Raw genomic sequence first — 17254 nt, forward strand, 5'->3', positions numbered from 1 at the left:
GGGGGGACCCCGGGTTTATTTTGGGGGGGGGGGGTTCCCGCTCCAGGGCCTCGAGCAGTCTCGGTGGTGTCCCCGGTGACGTCACGTCTGGTTGCCATGGCAACCCCCGACCGGGGGAGGAGGGGTGACCTTGAGGGGTCCCTTTGAACTCGCCGCTCATTTGCATCTCATTTGCATCGCGTTTTCCGCGCGCCGACAGCGCCCCCCGGCGGGGAAAATTGGGAATTTTTGGGGTGGATTTTTTGGGGGATTTTTGGGGGGGATTTTGGGAGATTTCGACAACGTTCGTAAAAGTCCGGGTGGGTTTTTATTTTTTTGTGGAGGGGGGCGCGCGATGACGTCACCGCCGAACCGAGTGAGGAAAAAACCTCCGAAATCCAAGAAAAAAAAAAACGGGAAAAAAAAAATCCCCCAAATCCCCCAATCCCAAATCAAACGAAAATTATTAATAATAATTAATAATTAATAATAGAACGCCCCTCCCCCCCCCGCCCGGCCTGGGACCCCTCCCCCGCCCCTCCCCCACCCCCATTCCCCACGTCCGAGCCCCCCCCGCGCCTGCTAGGGGGAGGGGTCGGGGTCTCCCCCTTTAATGTGGGGGGGTCCCCTCCCCCAACCCTTCCAGGCACGGTCTGGGGGGGAGGGGGCGGGGGGAGGGGCGGGCAGAGGAGGGGGGGAGGGGCGCTCCTCACCCCCTCCCCCCCCCCCGGGAAGGCACAGCGCAATTTTAGGGGGGAGTCGGGGGCGTCAAATTTGGGGGGGGGTCGGGGTAAATCAAAATGGGGGGGAGGGGTCTTTACTCCGGTGCCCCTCCCCCGAAGCCCCCTCCCCCCAGTTCCCGCCGTACGCACGGCGTACAAGGCGGGGGGGGAGGGGCGGGGGGGGGTCACTCCGGTTGGCGCGACCCCCCCTCGGCGGTGGGGGCGGGGTGCGGGAGGGGCTGGGGGGTGGGGGGGGGCGCGATCCCTCCCCCTCCCCCACCGCCCCCGCCCCCCTCGGGGGGGCGCGGGGGGGGTCGCGCGCAGCGCTTGGATGCGGCGACACTCGGGGCAGACGCGCACGTGGGTGCAGGGGGGGGGGCGCGACCCCCGCCCCCACCCCCACCTCGGGGTGACCCCCCCCGACTCCTCCCCCACCCCCCGAGTAGAGTTTGCCGTTGCTGAAGCGCATCTCGCGCAGGGTGGGACCCCCCCCGTGATGGGGGGGGGCCGTGGGGACCCCTCCCCCCCCCCAATTTGGGGGGGCGGCGGCGGCGGCGCGCGCGGGGGCGGCGGCTGCAGGACACAGCCCGGCGCAGCTCCCGCAGCATCTCCGAGCACAGCGAGATCTGTTTTGGGGTGAATTTAGGGGATTTTGGGGTGGTTTTGGGGTTTTGGGGAGGGGCTGAGGTCAAGCAGACCCCCCCTCAAATGGGTGATCCCCTCCCCCCCGGGGTGGTTTGGGCAGGAATCTCCCCGGTTCCTAAAAATCCCCTAAAAATCTTCTGGGGTCTCCCTAAACACCAAATCCCTCTGGGACCCCCCAAATCCATCTGGGACCCTCCTCGGTCACCCCAAACCCCTCCAGGACCCCCCCAATTCCATGGGGACCCCTCACAAAAATCCCCCACCCTAAATCCTCCTCAAAACCCCAAGACCCCACCCCAAATTCCCCCCCCAAACTCCCCCAAATTCCCCCCAACCCCAAATTCCCCCAGATCCTCCCCCCACCCCCCACCCATTTCCCCCAACCTGGACCCCCCCCAGACCCTCGGAGTGACCCCCCCAGACCCTCCCCCACCTCCTCGGTCTCAGCCGAGCGCCGCGTTGACCACACGAACTCCATGACAGCCACCAGGATGGCCACGACCAGACCACAGACCAGCACCACGAAGATGCCGCCGATGTTCTCCATGCCCAGCCCTGGGGGACGTGGGGGGCAACACCCGGCACAACTCAACCCAACTCAACTCAACCCAACTCAACCCAACACAACTCAACTCAACTCAACCCAACTCAACCCAACACAACTCAACTCAACTCAACTCAATCCAACACAACTCAACTCAACTCAACCCAACTCAACCCAACACAACTCAACCCAACACAACTCAACTCAACTCGACCCAACTCAACTCAACCCAACACAACTAAACCCAACCCAACCCAACTCAACTCAACTCAACCCAACTCAACTCAACCCAACTCAACCCAACTCAACTCAACTTGGTCAACCCAACCCAACCCAACCCAACCCGGGTCAACCAAACTCAGTCAATCCAACCCAATCCAACCCAACCCCACTCAACCCAACCCACAGTCCCCTTCAGTCCCCCACCTTTGGCGCGGTGGTCCTCCTCCTTGGGGCAGTGCCCCCCTTCCCACCACTTCCTCTTGAGGATCTCCAGCCGGTTGTTCTCCTGCAGCTGCAGGATGGCCAACGTGATCTCATCGCGGAATGGCGACCCTGGGGGGGAGGGAACGACATGACACGGGGGGGTCCCACCTGCTTTTCCAGGGGTGGGAATCCCACCCCAGCCCTGGCCCTGCCCCCAGGCCCGCCCCAGCACCCCGCGGTACCCAGCGGCATCCCGATGCCGTAGCCCTTGGTGTCCAGCAGCCCCCCGATCTGTGTGAGGTTGCAGTTGTGGCGCCGGTGGTACTCGTTCATGGTGGACTCCAGCAGGAAGGCGTACTTGGAGTTGAGGACGCGCGCGATCCCTTCCTCCGTGCTCTTGACGAAGACGCTGGGCTGCTTGGAGTGCATGTAGTTCCACATCCGCTGGTACGTCTGGTAGCGCGAGTTCTGGCGGGGGTGGTGGGGGGAGACGGGCTTGGGGGGGCTGCGGGGGCTTGGGGGGAGGGGGGCTGGGGGGGTGGAGTTGAGGGGGATGGGTTGGCTTTGGTTGGGTTGGGCTGGGTTGGTCCAGGTTGGGTTGGGTTGGGTTGGGTTGAGTTGACCAAGTTGGGTTGAGTTGGGTTGGGTTGACCAAGTTGGGTTGGGATGGCCCAGGTTGGGTTGGGTTGATTGATTGGCTTGGTTGATTGGATTGATTGATTGGTTGGGTTGATTGAATGATTGGGTTGATTGATTGGGTTGATTGATTGGGTTGATTGGTTGGGTTGATCTACTGGTTGGGTTGACCCACTGGTTGAGTTGATTGATTGGGTTGGTGGACTGACTTGTTGGGTTAACTGGGTGGGGTTGATTGATTTGTTGGTTGGGTTGATTGATTGATTGATTTAGTTGATTGAGTGGATTGAATTGATTGATTGATCGATTAGATTGATTCATTGATTGATCATTTTCCCCAGCCCCTGACCTGGAAGAAGGTCATGGTGGAGCCGGCATGGATGGTGCCGTACTCGATGTTGGTCTGGTCGGCGAGGTCGTCGGCCGACTCCACGGGCACCTCCATGCGCTGCACGGTCAGGAACGCCGCCAGGTTGGCCGTGTACGACGAGATGATGATGAGGGTGAACGCCCACCTACCGGGACGGTGCCGCGCCCGCTCAGCCCGGGGGGGCACAGCTGGCCAGGAAGAGACTCCCAAACCCACCCCTCAAACAGCCCCCAAACCGCCCCCCAGAACAGCCCCTTGAACCCCACAAAAATCACCCCAAACCTGCCCCCAAACCCCCCAAAATCCCCTCACACCCCCATAATCCCTCCAAATCCCCCAAACTCCCTCAAATCCCTCCCAAACTCCCCTCAACCCTCCCCCAGCCCTACCCCAACCCCTCCAAATTCCCCCCAAACCCCTCCAAATTCCCCCAAAAATGCCCCCCGGGCCTGACCAGACGCCGCTGACGCAGCGGGTGGAGAGGGCGCGGGGCAGCACCTCGGCCCCCTGCTGCAGGAAGCCGCCCACCGGGAACCAGAGGCTGTTCCCCAGCGTGTACTGGTTCTCCACCAGTCCCACCAGTCCGGGCCGCTCGCGCAGGCACGGGTGCGGGTTGTACCACTCGTACGGGCTCAGCCTGGGTGGGGAGCGGGAGGTTGGGACCCCCCCATGGCACCTCAAAATGGGGGCGACCTCGTAGGGGGGCTCAGGGGTTTCCCTGTTCTTTTCGGGGGCACCCCAAACCCATCTGGGACATCCCCATCCCTTCCAGGACCCTGCAAATCCCTCTGGGACCCCCTCCCCAAATTCCTCTGAGAGCCCCCCCCCCGGGCACCCCAAAATGGGTGGGGCCTCGTGGGGTGCACCCCCAATTCCAGGCCCTATTTTGGTGTGTCCCTAGAACTTTGGGGATCACTTTTGAGCCTTTTGGGAGCTTTTTTTGGGGGGGTTTTCCCTGGATTTGGCAGCTCGTTTTTGGCTCCTCCCTGCGACTCCTCCCTCCCTTTTTCAGGGCCATTTTTTGGGGCGCCCTTCCCTCCCAAACCCGAGACCCCATTTTTTGGGGTGTCCCCCCCCTCACCTGGCGGCCAGGAAGAGGACGCAGCTGACGGCCAGGTAGGCCAGGAGCATGAAAAGCCACACAGCCGGTGAGAAGGGGTCTAGGAAGGAGAAATACCCCGGCTTGCGGCCCTGGGGGGACACGGCGTGAGACCCCAAACCCTTGGTGGACCCCAAAACCCCAAAACCACCCCAAAAACCCCATCCCCGTACCATGTGGACCCGGTAGAGGATGCTGATCCCCAAAGTCATGAAGGGCTTGGAGAAGTCGATGACCTTCTCCCGCTCAGCCGTGATGGTGAAGGCGGCCACAGCCAGGTCGGCTTTCTGGGGGACCCCAAAAATCGTGCGGTCAGATGGGGTTGACTCTCCTCCGGCCACCCCAAAAAGGTCCCGGCGTCAGGGGGTCACCCCAGAGACCCCTTAGAGGTGATAGGGGTTTGAGGTCCACCAAAGTTTGGGGTCCACCAAGGGTTTGGGGTCCACCAAGGGTTTTCGGTGTCCACCAAGGGTTTTGGGTCCACCAAAGTTTGGGGTCCACCAAGGGTTTGGGGTTCACCAAGGGTTTGGGGTCCACCAAGGGTTTGGGGTTCTCTTCTGGGGTTTGGGGGGTTCCCTGTTCCTAAATGGGACCTTCCCAACTGGATTTTCCCAGCGGGATTTTCCCAGCTCTGCCACTCCCCCCAGGACTTCTCCCCTCCCCTGGTCCCGCCCCTGCCGCGCGTACCCGGTTGATGAGCTCGCCCACCATGCCGGTCCAGGAGCCGTTGGGCTCGGGGGCCCCGTAGAGCCCGTCCTCCACCAGTTTGATGTGGAAGCGGAACTTGAGGAGCGCGGCGAGCTCCCGCAGCATGTCCACGCAGAAACCCTCGTAGCGCTCGGGGCCGCCCGCACCCCCCACCCGCATCACGTAGGGGTTCTCCTGCGGGGCGGGGACACGGCAGCGGTCAGCGGGGCGGGGGACACTGGGAATGGTCAGCGGGGCGGGGGACACTGGGAATGGTCAGCAGGGCGGGGGACACTGGGAATGGTCAGCGGGGTGGGGGACACTGGGAATGGTCAGCGGGGCAGGGGACACTGGGAATGGTCAGCGGGGCGGGGACACTGGGAATGGTCAGGGGGGTGGGGGACATTGGGGAATTCCATGGGGAACTCAATGGGATCCAATGGGGAATCAATGGGATCCAATGGGGAATCAATGGGATCTAGTGGGGAACTCAGTGGGATCCAATGGGGGATCCAGTGGAGAATTCCATGGGGAACTCAATGGGATCCAGTGGGGAATTAATGGGATCCAATGGGGGATCCAGTGGGGAATTCCATGGGGAACTCAACGGGACCCAATGGGGAACCCAATGGAGATCCCAAATGGAGACCCCAATGGGAACCGGTACCCCCCAGTCCTCCCCAGTCCCCCCAGTCCCCCCCCAGTGCCCCCCAATCCCCTCCCAGTCCCTCCCAGTGCTGACCAGGATGGTGGTGATGATGAGGGTCTTGTTGGCCAGGCTGTCCGAGGCGTTGAGGGCCAGTGTGGCCTCGTCCATGGCCAGTGTCCGGTTGGAGAACCACACCCCCACCTGGGGGCGTGGCCACAGCATCAGGGGCATGGCCACTTGGGGCTGTGGTGATTTCGGGGCATGGCCATTTTGGGGTCCTGGGGGTCACTCTGGGGGTTCCCAGGGTCACTGGGGGTCACTCTGGGGCTGCTGAGGGTCATTCTGGGGGTCCCAGGGGTCCCACGGGTCACTCTGGGGATCATTCCAGGAGTCTCAGGGTCACTCTGGGGGTCACTTTGGGCCAATCTGGGTCACTCAGGGGTCATTGAGGGGGTCACTGAGGGTCACGCAGGGTTCACTCAGGGGTCACTGAGGGTCACTCTGAGGTCACTCTGAGTCTCTGTGGGGCTTTCAGGGGTCCTGTGGGTCCCGTGGGTCACTAAAGGTCACTCAGGGGTCACTCAGGGTCACTCAGGGGTCACTCAGGGGTCACTCAGGGGCTGTCCCACCTCCCGGTGTCCGTCCCGGCCCTTCTCCAGCACCCTCAGGCTGTAATTGGTGCGCTGCCCTTTGCTGTTGAACTCCACGCGCCCCGTCAGCCCGTCGTACTCCACCTGCCCCCAAAATCCCCAAAATCCATCCCAAAAATCCATTGGGAAACACAAAAATCCATCAGGAAACACCCAGAAACCCCAAAAATCCACCGGGAGCACCCCAAAAATCAGGATTTCCCCCACTTTTTTCCATCGCCCCAGGTTTTCAGGGTCCCCCCCCCCAAACTTTTTGGGATCCCCCTGGGACTTTCGGGGTCCCTCCCAAAATCTTAGGGTCCCTCCCATTTTTGGGGTTTCCCAAGACCCCCAAATCCCCCTCTCCTCCCACCCACCTGTTTCCCCCCAACTTTTCACTATTCCCCCCGGGGTTTTTTTTCCCTAAATCTCCCCAGTTTTTTGGGGGTTCCCGCTGGGATTTTGGGGTCGTCTCACCATGCGGAGGTAGTTCATGAGGCTGGTGCCGTGGGGCCAGATCCCGGGCGCGGCGCAGGCCAGGGGGCGGCCCCCGATCTCCTGGCTCCGGTTCAGCTCCCGCACGGCCCCGACCACCACGTGGACGGCGTCAAAGAGCAGCGCCGCCGACAGCTGCGGGGGGGATTTGGGGGTTTTTGGGGTTTTTTTTGGGGTCCCCCATGAGGTTTTGGGGTCACCTCAGCCCCCAAATCCCCACCCCAGAAACGCCCGAGGATTTGGGTTCTCCAGGATGTTGAGTTTCCCTCAAGTTTTTGGGATTCCTCTCAAGATTTTTGGGGTCTCTTCAAGGTTTTTGGGGTCTCTTCAAGTTTTTTGGGGTCCCTTCAAGGTTTTTGGAATCTCCACCGAGTTTTGGGGTCGTCTCAGCCCCCAAATCCCCCCCTCCCTCCAGACCCCTCAAACTTTGGGTTTCCTCAAGGCTTAAAGTTCTCCCCCATTTTTGGGGCTTTTCCCTCCAAAAATGTCCAGAGTCCCCCTGGGGTTTTTGGGGGTGCCCAGGGGTTTTGGGGTCCCCCCTCACCGCGGGGCCGGGGTAGGGCCCGAGCTCGCAGCTCTCGCGCCAGGACATGTTGAGGCTCCGCACGAACTCGGGGTAGAAGCGGTGGCTCGTGTTGAACATGGAGAAGCCCAGGACGGTGGCCGGAGCGTCCGGCAGCGAGTCCAGCCGGAGCAGCGGGAAGTCCTGGGGTCATCGGGGGGTCACAGGGTCATTTTGGGGTCATTTTGGGGTAATTTGGGGTCATTGGGTGGTCATGGAAGGTCAAGGGATCGTTGTGGTCAGAGCGGCTGGAGCGGCCAGCAGTGAGTCCAGCCGGAGCAGTGGGAAGTCCTGGGGTCATCGGGGGGTCATTTGGGGTCATTTGGGGACCATTAAGGGTCATTGGGGTCATTTGGGGTCATTTGGGGTCATTTGGGGTCATTTGGGGACCATTAAGGGTCATTGGGGTCATTTGGGGTCATTTGGGGACCATTAAGGGTCATTGGGGTCATTTGGGGTCAGTGAAGTTCATTCGGGAACATCGAGGGTCATTGGGTGGTCACTGGGTTATTGGGGCTACCCAGTGGCCAGTGAGGTCACTCAGGGGTCACTCAGGGGTCACTCAGGGGTCACTCTCACCATGGTGGTCAGGATATATTTGTAGAACGTCGAGGTCATCCCCAGCTCCGAGGCCTGGAGGAGACCAGGGTAGGTATGACCCCCCCAAATCCCCTCAAAATTCCCCCAAATTCACCCCAACCCCCCCCAGTTCCCCCCAAACCCCATCCCACAACCACCCCAGACCCCCGGGACCCCAAAATCCCCCTAAACCCCCCATTCCCAGCCCCTCCAACCCCTCCGGAACACCCAAAAATCGCCACAAAACCGCCCCAAATCCCCCAAATTCACCCCAAATCTCCCCAAGACCCCCCAAAATCCCCCCAAATCCCCCCAACCCCTCAAGACCCCCAAGACCCTCCAGACCCTCCCCGACCCCTGACACCCCTCCCAAAACCCCCCCAGCTCCAGCCCCCGAAACGCCCCCAACCCACCCCAAAACTCCCCGAAATCTCGCCCAAACCCCCTCAAATCCCCTAAAATCTCCCCAAACCTCCCCAAGACCCCCCAAAATCCCCTAAATCCCACAACCCCTCAAGACCCCCAAGACCCTCCAGACCCTCCCCAAAAGCCCCACAGCTCCAGCCCCCGAAACACCCCGAACCCACCCCAAAACTCCCCGAAATCTCCCCCAAACCCCCTCAAATCCCCTAAAATCTCCCCAAATCTCCCCCAAACCCCCTCAAATCCCCTAAAATCTCCCCAAATCTCCCCCAAACCCCCTCAAATCCCCTAAAATCTCCCCAAATCTCCCCAAGACCCCCTCAAATCGCTTAAAATCTCCCCAGAAACGCCCGTCCCACCTTGGCCAGCACGACGCCCGCGGTGGCGGCGCTGCCGTCGATGATGATCGTGGGCACTTTGTCGTCGCGGATCTCCTTCAGCAGCGGCGTCGGGTCCTGCTCCGCGTCCAGGACCCGCACCGAGAGCGCCTCGCGGGAGATCAGGAACTGCCGCACCAGCTCCTCCAGCCGCAGCAGGCCTGGGGGGCCGGGGGGGAAGTCAGGGCACCCCAAAGTCCAGAGCTCGGGGCAGAAAATCCCATCACGATCCTTAAATCCGGCTCCGGCGCCCCAAAATCTGGCCCCGAGACCGCCAAATGCAGCCCCGGGGGCATCAAATCTCCCTAGGATCCTTAAATGCGGCTCTAGGACCACAAAATCCCAGCCCGGGATGCCAAAAATCCATCCCCAGGACTCCAAAATCCAGAGCCAGGGTCACAACATCCCATTGCAATCCTTAAATCCGGGCCCGGATCCCCAAATCCCACCCTGGGACCCTCAGTTTCCCCCTCAAAATCCTTTAATTCCCCCCCAAACCCCTTAAATCCCCAAAACCCTCCCCAAACACCCCCGAATTCCCCCCAAACCTCCTCAAATACTCCTGGACCCCAATAAATCCCCCCCCAAATCCCCTTGAATCCCCCCCCCCAGACCCTCTCAAACCCCCCAATAAACCCCCACAGATTTTCCACGTATCGTCCGCAAATCGCCCCCAAATTTCCCCAAACCACCCCAAAACCACCCCAAAACCCCAATAAATCCCCCCCAAACCCCTCCCCCAGTCCCTGCGCTCTTCCTGGGTGCAGATGAGGGAGGCGGGGGGGGCGCGGAGGCTGCACAGGAGCCCCCCAAAACCCCCCCAAACCCCCAATAACCCCCCAGTATCCCACTCAAACCACCCCAAAACCGCCCCAAATCTCCCCCAAACCCCCATAAATCCCCCCCCAGACCCCAATAAATCCCCCCCCCCGGTCCCTACACTCGGCCTGGGCGCAGATGAGGGAGGCCGGGGGGGCGCGGAGGCTGCGCAGGAGCCCCCCCAGCGCCTGCGCCACGTCCTCGTTGCTGGGGTAGAGGCTGAGGGCGGCCAAGCGGAGCAGGGGGGGGCCGGGGGGCGTCCTCGGGGCCCACGCGGATGTGCGGGATCTGGGGACAGCGGGGACACTCAGGGCACCGGGGACATCGGGGGGTTTTGGGGGTCACGCAGGGCCGGGGGGCTCATTTGGGTCTGGGGTCTATGGGGCATCCTCGGGGCCACGCGGATGTGCGGGGGCTGGGGGCGGTGGGGACGTCGGGGGGCATCGGGGACTGGGGCTTTTTGGGGCTCCCGAGGGGGATTTTGGGGTGGTTTTGGGGTTTTGGGGGTCTCGAGGTGGATTTCGGGGGTTTTGGGGCTGGTTTGGGGGGTCCCGGGTGGGTTTTGGGTGGTGATTTCAGGGTTTTTGGGAGTCCCGAGGTGGATTTTGGGGTGGATTTGAGGGGGATTTCGGGGGTTTGGGGGTCTCGAGGTGGATTTCGGGGGTTTCAGGGCTGGTTTTGAGGGGTCCCGGGTGGGTTTTTGGGTGGTGATTTCGGGGTTTTTGGGGCTGGTTTTGAGGGGTTTTGGGGGGTCCCGGGTGGGTTTTGGGGGGTTTCGGGTGGTGATTTCGGGGTTTTTGGGAGTCCCGCGGTGGATTTTGGGGTGGTTTCGGGGTTTTTGGCGGGTCCCGGGGTGTTTTTTGGGGCCGCTCACCTCCTTCTCCCCGCAGATGTGACTGACCGTGGCCGCAGCGGCCGGGCTGGCGGCCGGACCCAGCACCGAGACCACGCCCTTGGGCAGGATCTGACACACTGGGGGGGAGGGGGCGTCACAGGGACCCCCCCAAACCCTCCCAGTCCCCCCCAGTCCCTTACTGGTGTCGGTGCCCCCTCCCCAGTCCCTCCCAGTCCCTCCCAGTCCATCCCAGTCCCTCCCAGTCCCTTCCCAATGCCCCTCCCAGTGGCTCCCAGTCCCTTACTGGTGTCGGTGGTCTCGTACTGGTTGTCGCGGCCCAGCTCGAACACATCGACCTCGAGGCGCGCGGGGGGGCGTCCCCCCCCCGGGCCATTGACGCGCTCTCGGGCCAGCGCCAGCGCCAGGCGCTCCCCCCGCCCGCAGCCCCCCCCGCTCGTCCAGGATGGCGGCTGGGGGGGGGCACCATCGGGTCAGGCACCCCCGGAAACCCCCAGACCCAACCCCCCCCCCCCCCAGGATCGCAAAAAAATCCCCCAAAATCCCATCGAAAACCCCCCAAATCCCATAGAGACCCCCCTCCCCAATCAACCCCAGAGCGCCCCCGCTCGTCCAGGATGGCGGCTGGGGGGGCACGGGGGGGCCACGGGGGGGTGACCATCGGATCGGCCACCCCGAACAACCCCCAGGCCCTAAAAAACCCCCCAAAACCCCCAGAAAGCCCCAAAACCAACCCCAGAACCCCCCCCCCGAGACCCCCAAATCTCCCAGAGGCCCCCGACCCCCGTGACCGCCCCAGACCCCCCCAAATTCCACTTCCACGACCCCCTGTGACCCCCCTTTGACCACCCAGCCCCCAAACCCCCCGATCCCAAACCCCTCTCTCCTCTCGTGACCCCCCAAACCCCACAAGACCCCCGTGACCCCAAACGCCCCCAGGCCCCACCCCCCCGTGACCCCTGAGACCCCCCCCAGAGTCCCCCAGGGCCCCCAAACTCTGCGACCCCAAACCCCCCCCCGACCCCTGTGACCCTCAGACCCCCAAAGCCCCCCCCCAAATCCCCGAAACCCCCAAACACCCCCAGACCCCAAAACTCCGAGAGCCGCCCGGACCCCCCCCGACCCCCCCAAAGCCCCCAGGCCCCCCCGAGCCCCCCCATCCTCACCCATGCGCAGCGCGGCCGGGCCGGGGGGGCCCCGGGGGGCGGCGGCCGCCACGAGCAGCAGCAGCAGCGCGGGGGGGGCGGGGGGCGGCATCGTCCCCTCCTCATGGGGGGGGGGCTCCGGCCGCGGCACCGCCGCCTGCGACCCCCGGTCGGTGACAGAGCCGGGGGGGAGCACTGGGACCCCCCCCCCAAAATAACAGCGGGACCCCCCCCCGCCCTAAGTAACGGCGGGACCCCCCCCCCAAATAACCCCGGGACTGCCTCAAAGAACCCTGGCACCCCCTCCCCAAAATAACCCCGGGACCCCCTCTCCAAAATGGTACCCCCAAATAACCCCGGGACATCCCCCAAAATAACCCCAAATAACCCCGAGACTCCCCCGAGAATAACATCGGGACCCCCCAAAAGTAACCCCGGGACCCCTCCCCAAAATAACCCCAAAATAACCCCGAGACTCCCCCGAGAATAACATCGGGACCCCCCAAAAGTAACCCCGGGACCCCTCCCCAAAATAACCCCTCCCAAGTAACCCCAAATACCCCCCGGGACGCCCCCCAAAATATCCCCGGATCACCCCGGGACCCCCCCCTCAAATCCCTGGGGGTGTCCCGGTTTTGGGGGTTGTGGGGTCCCGGGGTCTTCTCCCGCCCCATTGTCTCCCCCATTATCCCGGTTTTGGGGGGGAATTTCGGGATTTGAGGGTCCCCGAGTTGGGGGGGGTCCCAAGATTCGTGGGGGGTCCTTGGGGGGGGTCCCCCCGCCCCATTTCCCGTGTCCCGGTAACCGTTGCCAGGCAACGGCCCCGGCTCCGCGGATGCTGCCGTTGCCTTGGCAACGGGGGGGGGGGGACCGGGGGCGCCCCCTCCCCCACCCGCCCCTCCCCCCCCAGCCGGGACCCCCCCCCCCAAGGCCGCCCCCGCCCCCCCCAGAGCCGCGACCCCCCCCCCCCCAAAAAAAAATACCCGGGGGGTCCCAAAAATCCCCGGGGGGGGCCCGAAATGGGGGGAGGGGGGAACCGGGAATGGAACCGGGATTGGATCGGAACCGGGAACGGATCGGAACCGGGAACGGGAACCGGGAATTGGGGCCGGGAACGGATCCGGGACCGCGATCGGAACCGGGAACGGGAACCGGGACCGGGAACTGGGAATGGATCCAGGAACGAAGGAGGGATCCCGGGATCGGGAATTGGGGCCGGGAATGGATCCGGGACCGGAATCGGAACCGGGAATGGGATCGGGAACGGGAATCCGGGACCGGGAACCGGGAACGGGAATCCGGGCCCGGAATGGATCCGGGACCGGAATCGGGGCTGGGAATGGATCCGGGACTGGGAATCGGAACCGGGAGCGGAGGAAGGATCCCGGGATCGGGAATGGATCCGGGAATGAGAACGGGGAACGGGACCCAGGAGCGGGAACGGATCCGGAACCGGACCCGGGACCGGGACTGGAGCTGTGGACGCGGGATTGGCCCCGGTGCCGGGAATCGGACCGGGAACGGATCCGGGACCAGGAATGGATCCGGGGGTCGGGAGCGGGGGCCGGGGTCGGTACCGGGAGCGAGGACGGAGCCCGGGGACGGTGGATGGATCCGGAATCCGGGATCGGGAATGGAGCCGGACCGCGGGCTGGACCCCGGCACCGGAAAACCGGACCGGGACCGGGATCGGGGCTGGATCGCGACCCCCCGGAACGGCGGCTCCGGTACCGGGGATGGGAACCGGGATCGCGGATGGGGGCCCGGTACCGGTCCCGGGCAGCGCGGAGGGATCCCGGCACCGCCGGTGGCGGCGGATCCCGGAGATGGATCCGGTACCGGCAGCGGGAGCCGGGGCTGGACCGCGGGGACGGCACCGGGAGCGGGCCCGGGGGCGGATCCGGTACCGGCAGCGGGGGCCGGAACGGCGGCTCCGGGCCGGGACCGGGACCGGGGCTGGAACCGGGGCTGGAACCGGGGGCTGGAGCCGGTGCCGAATCCGGTAGCGGGGGCTCCGCGCCTGGGGCTGGATCCCGGTCCCGATCCCGGTCCGGGGGGGGCCATTCCCGGGTCCCGATCCGAATCCAGCCTCCCGATCCCGATCCCGGTTCCGGTACCGGGGGGGGGGGGGGGGGGCGGCTGCAGCGGGCCGGGGGGGCTCGAACGGAGGCGCGTCCCTGTGTAACCCCCCCCCAAATCCCGGTGCCCTCCCCCCCTCCCGGTGCCCCCCGGTACTCACGAGGCCGCGCGGCCGCCGCAGCCCCCCCGGCCCGGGGGGGGGGGGGCTCGGGGGGGGCCGAGCCGCGTCTCGTGCGCCCGGTGCGGCGGCGGGGGGGGGGGCGCGGGGGGGGGGCAGGGCCCGGGGGCCCCCCCGGTCTCGCTGCTCGCGGCTCCGACGGCGGCGAGGGGAGGCGGGGGGGGGGGGGGCCGGTCCCGGGGCCCCCCCCGGGAAAGGGGGGGGGGTGGGGGGGTTTTAAAGGGGATGGGGGGGGGCGTGGGACCCCCCCCCCCTCGTTCTCCGCTCACGGGACCCCCCCCCCAGCCCCCCCCAGAGTGGTTCGGGCCGGGGGGATTTTTGGGGGGGGTCGGGGGGGGGGCGATCCCCCCCCCCTCAGCGTGGGAGCGTCCGGGGGCGGGGCTTGGGTGAGGGGGCGGGGCCGGAGAGGCTGAGGGGGCGGGGGCGGCCAATGAGAGGCGGGGGGCGTGGCCAGGAAGGATGAACCAATGGGGGAGCGAGGGGCGGGGCTTGGACGGTAGCGCTGTGATTGACAGCCATGGGCGTGGCCACACCGCGGTGATTGACAGCCGTGGGCGTGGCCACACCGCGGTGATTGACAGCCGTGGGCGTGGCCACACCCGCGGTGATTGACAGCCGTGGGCGTGGTCAACCCCAACCCCCCCCACCCCCCGGGGGTCTCTGCCCTCCCGCCACGGCCCCTCCCCCCTCCTCAAAACACAATTTTGAGCCATTTTCTCTCTTTTTTAATGATTCAGGGAACTGCCCCACCCCCCCAGCCCACACCCCCCACACCCCCCCCCCCCCCCGAATTGGGGCATTGAGACCTCCCCCCAAAATTAAACGGGGGGGAGGGGAGGGACAGGAAAACACCGGGAACACCCGGGGGGGGGAGGGTTGTGGGAATTTGGGGGAGTGGCGACTCCAGGGACCCCAAAATGGGGGGTGAGAACCTCCCCCCCCCAGGACCAAAATTTGGGGTCGCTCATGACCTCAGGGGGGTCCTGGAGCCCCCAGTTGGGGCTGAGCCCCCCCTGGAGATCCCGGGGGGTCCCTGGGGGGCTCCGGTTCCAGCCCTTCTATGGGGACGGGGGTCCCGGGGGGGTCTGGGAGGGGCTGTCCGGGGCTCTGGGGGTCCCTGGGGGGGTCTGGGACCATCCCGAGGGGCTCCCCGAGGCTCTGGGGGGTCCCTGGGGGGGTCTGGGACCATCCCGAGGGGCTCCCCGAGGCTCTGGGGGTCCCTGGGGGGGTCTGGGACCATCCCGAGGGGCTCCCTGGGGCTCTGGGGGTCTGGAATCCCAGCCGGGGGCTCCTTGGAAGGTTCTGGAATCCCGTCCAGGGAATGTCCGGGGCTCTGAGGGTCCGAAATTCCGGTTGGGGTCTCCATGGATGGGGTCTCCTCATGGACTGGGGGTTCCGATCCCACCCCGAGGGTCTCCCCGGGCGGCTCCGAGATCCCGGCCGGGGTCTCCGCAGGGATGGAGGGCCCCGGTGCCACCACCAGGATGTCCCCGGTCACCCCCGGTGCCACCAGCAGGGTGTCCTGGGACGGGTCCGGGATCCCCACCAGGGTCTGCCCTTGGATGGAGGGTCCCGACCCCACCCCGAGGGTCTCCCCAGGCACCGAGGACCCCGATCCCACCACCAGAACCTCCCTGGAAGATCCCGATCCCACCCCAAGGCCCTCCCCGGACGCCTCCGAGATCCCCACCAGGGTCTGTCCTTGGATGGAGGGTCCCAACCCCACCCCGAGGGTCTCCTTGGACGTGTCCAGGATCCCGGTCAGGGTCTCCCCATGGATGGAGGGTCCCGATCCCACAAGAGCCTCCCCGGAAGGCTCCGCGATCCCCACCAGGGTCTGCCCTTGGATGGAGGGTCCCGACCCCACCCCGAGGGTCTCCCCAGGCACCGAGGACCCCCGATCCCACCACCAGAACCTCCGTGGCAGCTCCTGCTCCCACCCCAAGGCTCTCCCCCCGGACGTCTCCGAGATCCCCACCAGGGTCTCCCCATGGACCAAGGACCCCCGATCCCACCACCAGGGTCTCCCCACGGACCAAGGACCCCGATCCCACCACCAGGGTCTCCCTGGATGTTTCTGCTCTCACCCCAAGGCTCTCCCCGGACGCCTCCGGGACCCCGACCAGGCTCTCCCCAGGGACTGAGGACCCCGATCCCACCACCAGCACCTCCCCGGAAGCTCCCGCTCCCACCCCGAGGGTCTCCCCATGGACCGACACCCCCGACCCCACCCCAGCCCCTTCCTCAGCTCTCCCCTCCCTCTTCCCGGCCGCCTCCCGGTGCATCTTGCGGTGCTTCCAGAGGTTGGAGAAGGAGCGGTAGGCCTTGCCGCACTCCTGGCAGCCGTAGGGCCGCTCTCCGGTGTGGATGCGCCGGTGCTCGGCCAGGCGCACGGCGATGGCGAAGCTCTTGCCGCAGTCCGGGCAGCGGAACGGCCGCTCGCCCGTGTGCAGCCGCAGGTGGTCCTTGAGGTGCGTGGACTGGCGGAAGGCCTTGCCGCACTCCGGGCACGGGTACGGCCGCTCGCCGGTGTGGATGCGCCGGTGCACCTGCAGCGACGTCTCGGTGCTGAACAGCTTCTTGCAGTCCCCGCATTCCAAATTCTTGGCGCCGCTCCGGCGCGCCGGGAACGCCGGGGATGCACCGGGAGCGACCTCGGGGGCGGCCGGGGCCCCTCCGGTCGTTCTGGCGCCGTGGATCCTCTCGTGCGCCCGCAGCCGCGCGGCCGTGCCCGCCTTCTTCCCGCACACCCCGCACTCGAACTTCCAGCCGGCGTTGCCGCAGCGGTGCTCCCGCAGCGCGGCCGCGCCGGGGAACGCCGCCCCGCAGCCGCCGCACACCTGCGGCTCGCGGCCGGAGTGGCCGAGCAGGTGCACGTCCAGCAGCCGGCGCAGCAGGAAGCTGCGGGGACACTGGGAGCACTTGTAGGGGTACTCGCCGGTGTGGTGGGAGCGGTGCAGCAGCAGGCGGTGCGGGCGGTGGAAGCGCAGCCCGCACTCGGGGCAGCGGTGCGGGAACTTGCGCAGGTGCACCTGCAGGTGCTGCCGCAGCGTCGAGGTCTGGGCGAAGCGCTTGTGGCACTCGGGGCACTCGTGCGGCCGCTCGCCGGTGTGCGTCAGGTGGTGCCGCAGCAGGTTGGCCTGCGAGTTGAAGGTTTTGCCGCACTCCCGGCACGGGAACGGGCGCTCCCCGGTGTGGGTGCGGGCGTGGTTGCGCAGGTGCGAGGATTTCTTGAACATCTTCCCGCAGGCGCCGCAGCGGTGCCGCCGCTCCAGCCGGTGCACGAAGCGCTGGTGCCGCGCCAGCGCCGCCGCGCTGGGGAACGACTTGGGGCACATCCCGCACTCCAGCGGCGTGT

General features: G+C 65.7%; 2 protein-coding genes across 2 annotated transcripts; both read right to left on the bottom strand.

Annotated features, from left to right (window-relative positions):
• Positions 1 to 886: 886 nt before the first annotated feature.
• GRIK5 (glutamate ionotropic receptor kainate type subunit 5) lies at positions 887 to 11751 on the bottom strand. Its single transcript, XM_068999373.1, is given in 22 exon segments — positions 887 to 1043; positions 1155 to 1327; positions 1780 to 1901; positions 2317 to 2445; positions 2559 to 2784; positions 3302 to 3467; positions 3777 to 3959; positions 4404 to 4513; positions 4595 to 4708; positions 5109 to 5303; positions 5851 to 5958; positions 6387 to 6491; positions 6864 to 7016; positions 7426 to 7587; positions 8023 to 8076; positions 8805 to 8983; positions 9763 to 9889; positions 9891 to 9929; positions 10516 to 10613; positions 10781 to 10946; positions 11087 to 11118; positions 11661 to 11751. Coding segments are annotated over 22 exon segments (2889 nt in total).
• Positions 11752 to 14954: 3203 nt separating this feature from the next.
• Positions 14955 to 17248, bottom strand: ZNF574 (zinc finger protein 574). Its single transcript, XM_068999374.1, has 3 exons — positions 15984 to 17248; positions 15302 to 15826; positions 14955 to 14981 (listed from the first exon to the last, which is right to left on the bottom strand). The coding sequence occupies exons 1-3, from the start codon at positions 17232 to 17234 to the stop codon at positions 14955 to 14957; spliced, it is 1803 nt and encodes a 600-aa protein (XP_068855475.1). The 5' UTR covers positions 17235 to 17248.
• Positions 17249 to 17254: the final 6 nt, after the last annotated feature.

This window comes from Aphelocoma coerulescens, unplaced genomic scaffold (genome assembly GCF_041296385.1).
Source record: "Aphelocoma coerulescens isolate FSJ_1873_10779 unplaced genomic scaffold, UR_Acoe_1.0 HiC_scaffold_348, whole genome shotgun sequence".
Lineage (NCBI taxonomy): Eukaryota > Metazoa > Chordata > Aves > Passeriformes > Corvidae > Aphelocoma > Aphelocoma coerulescens.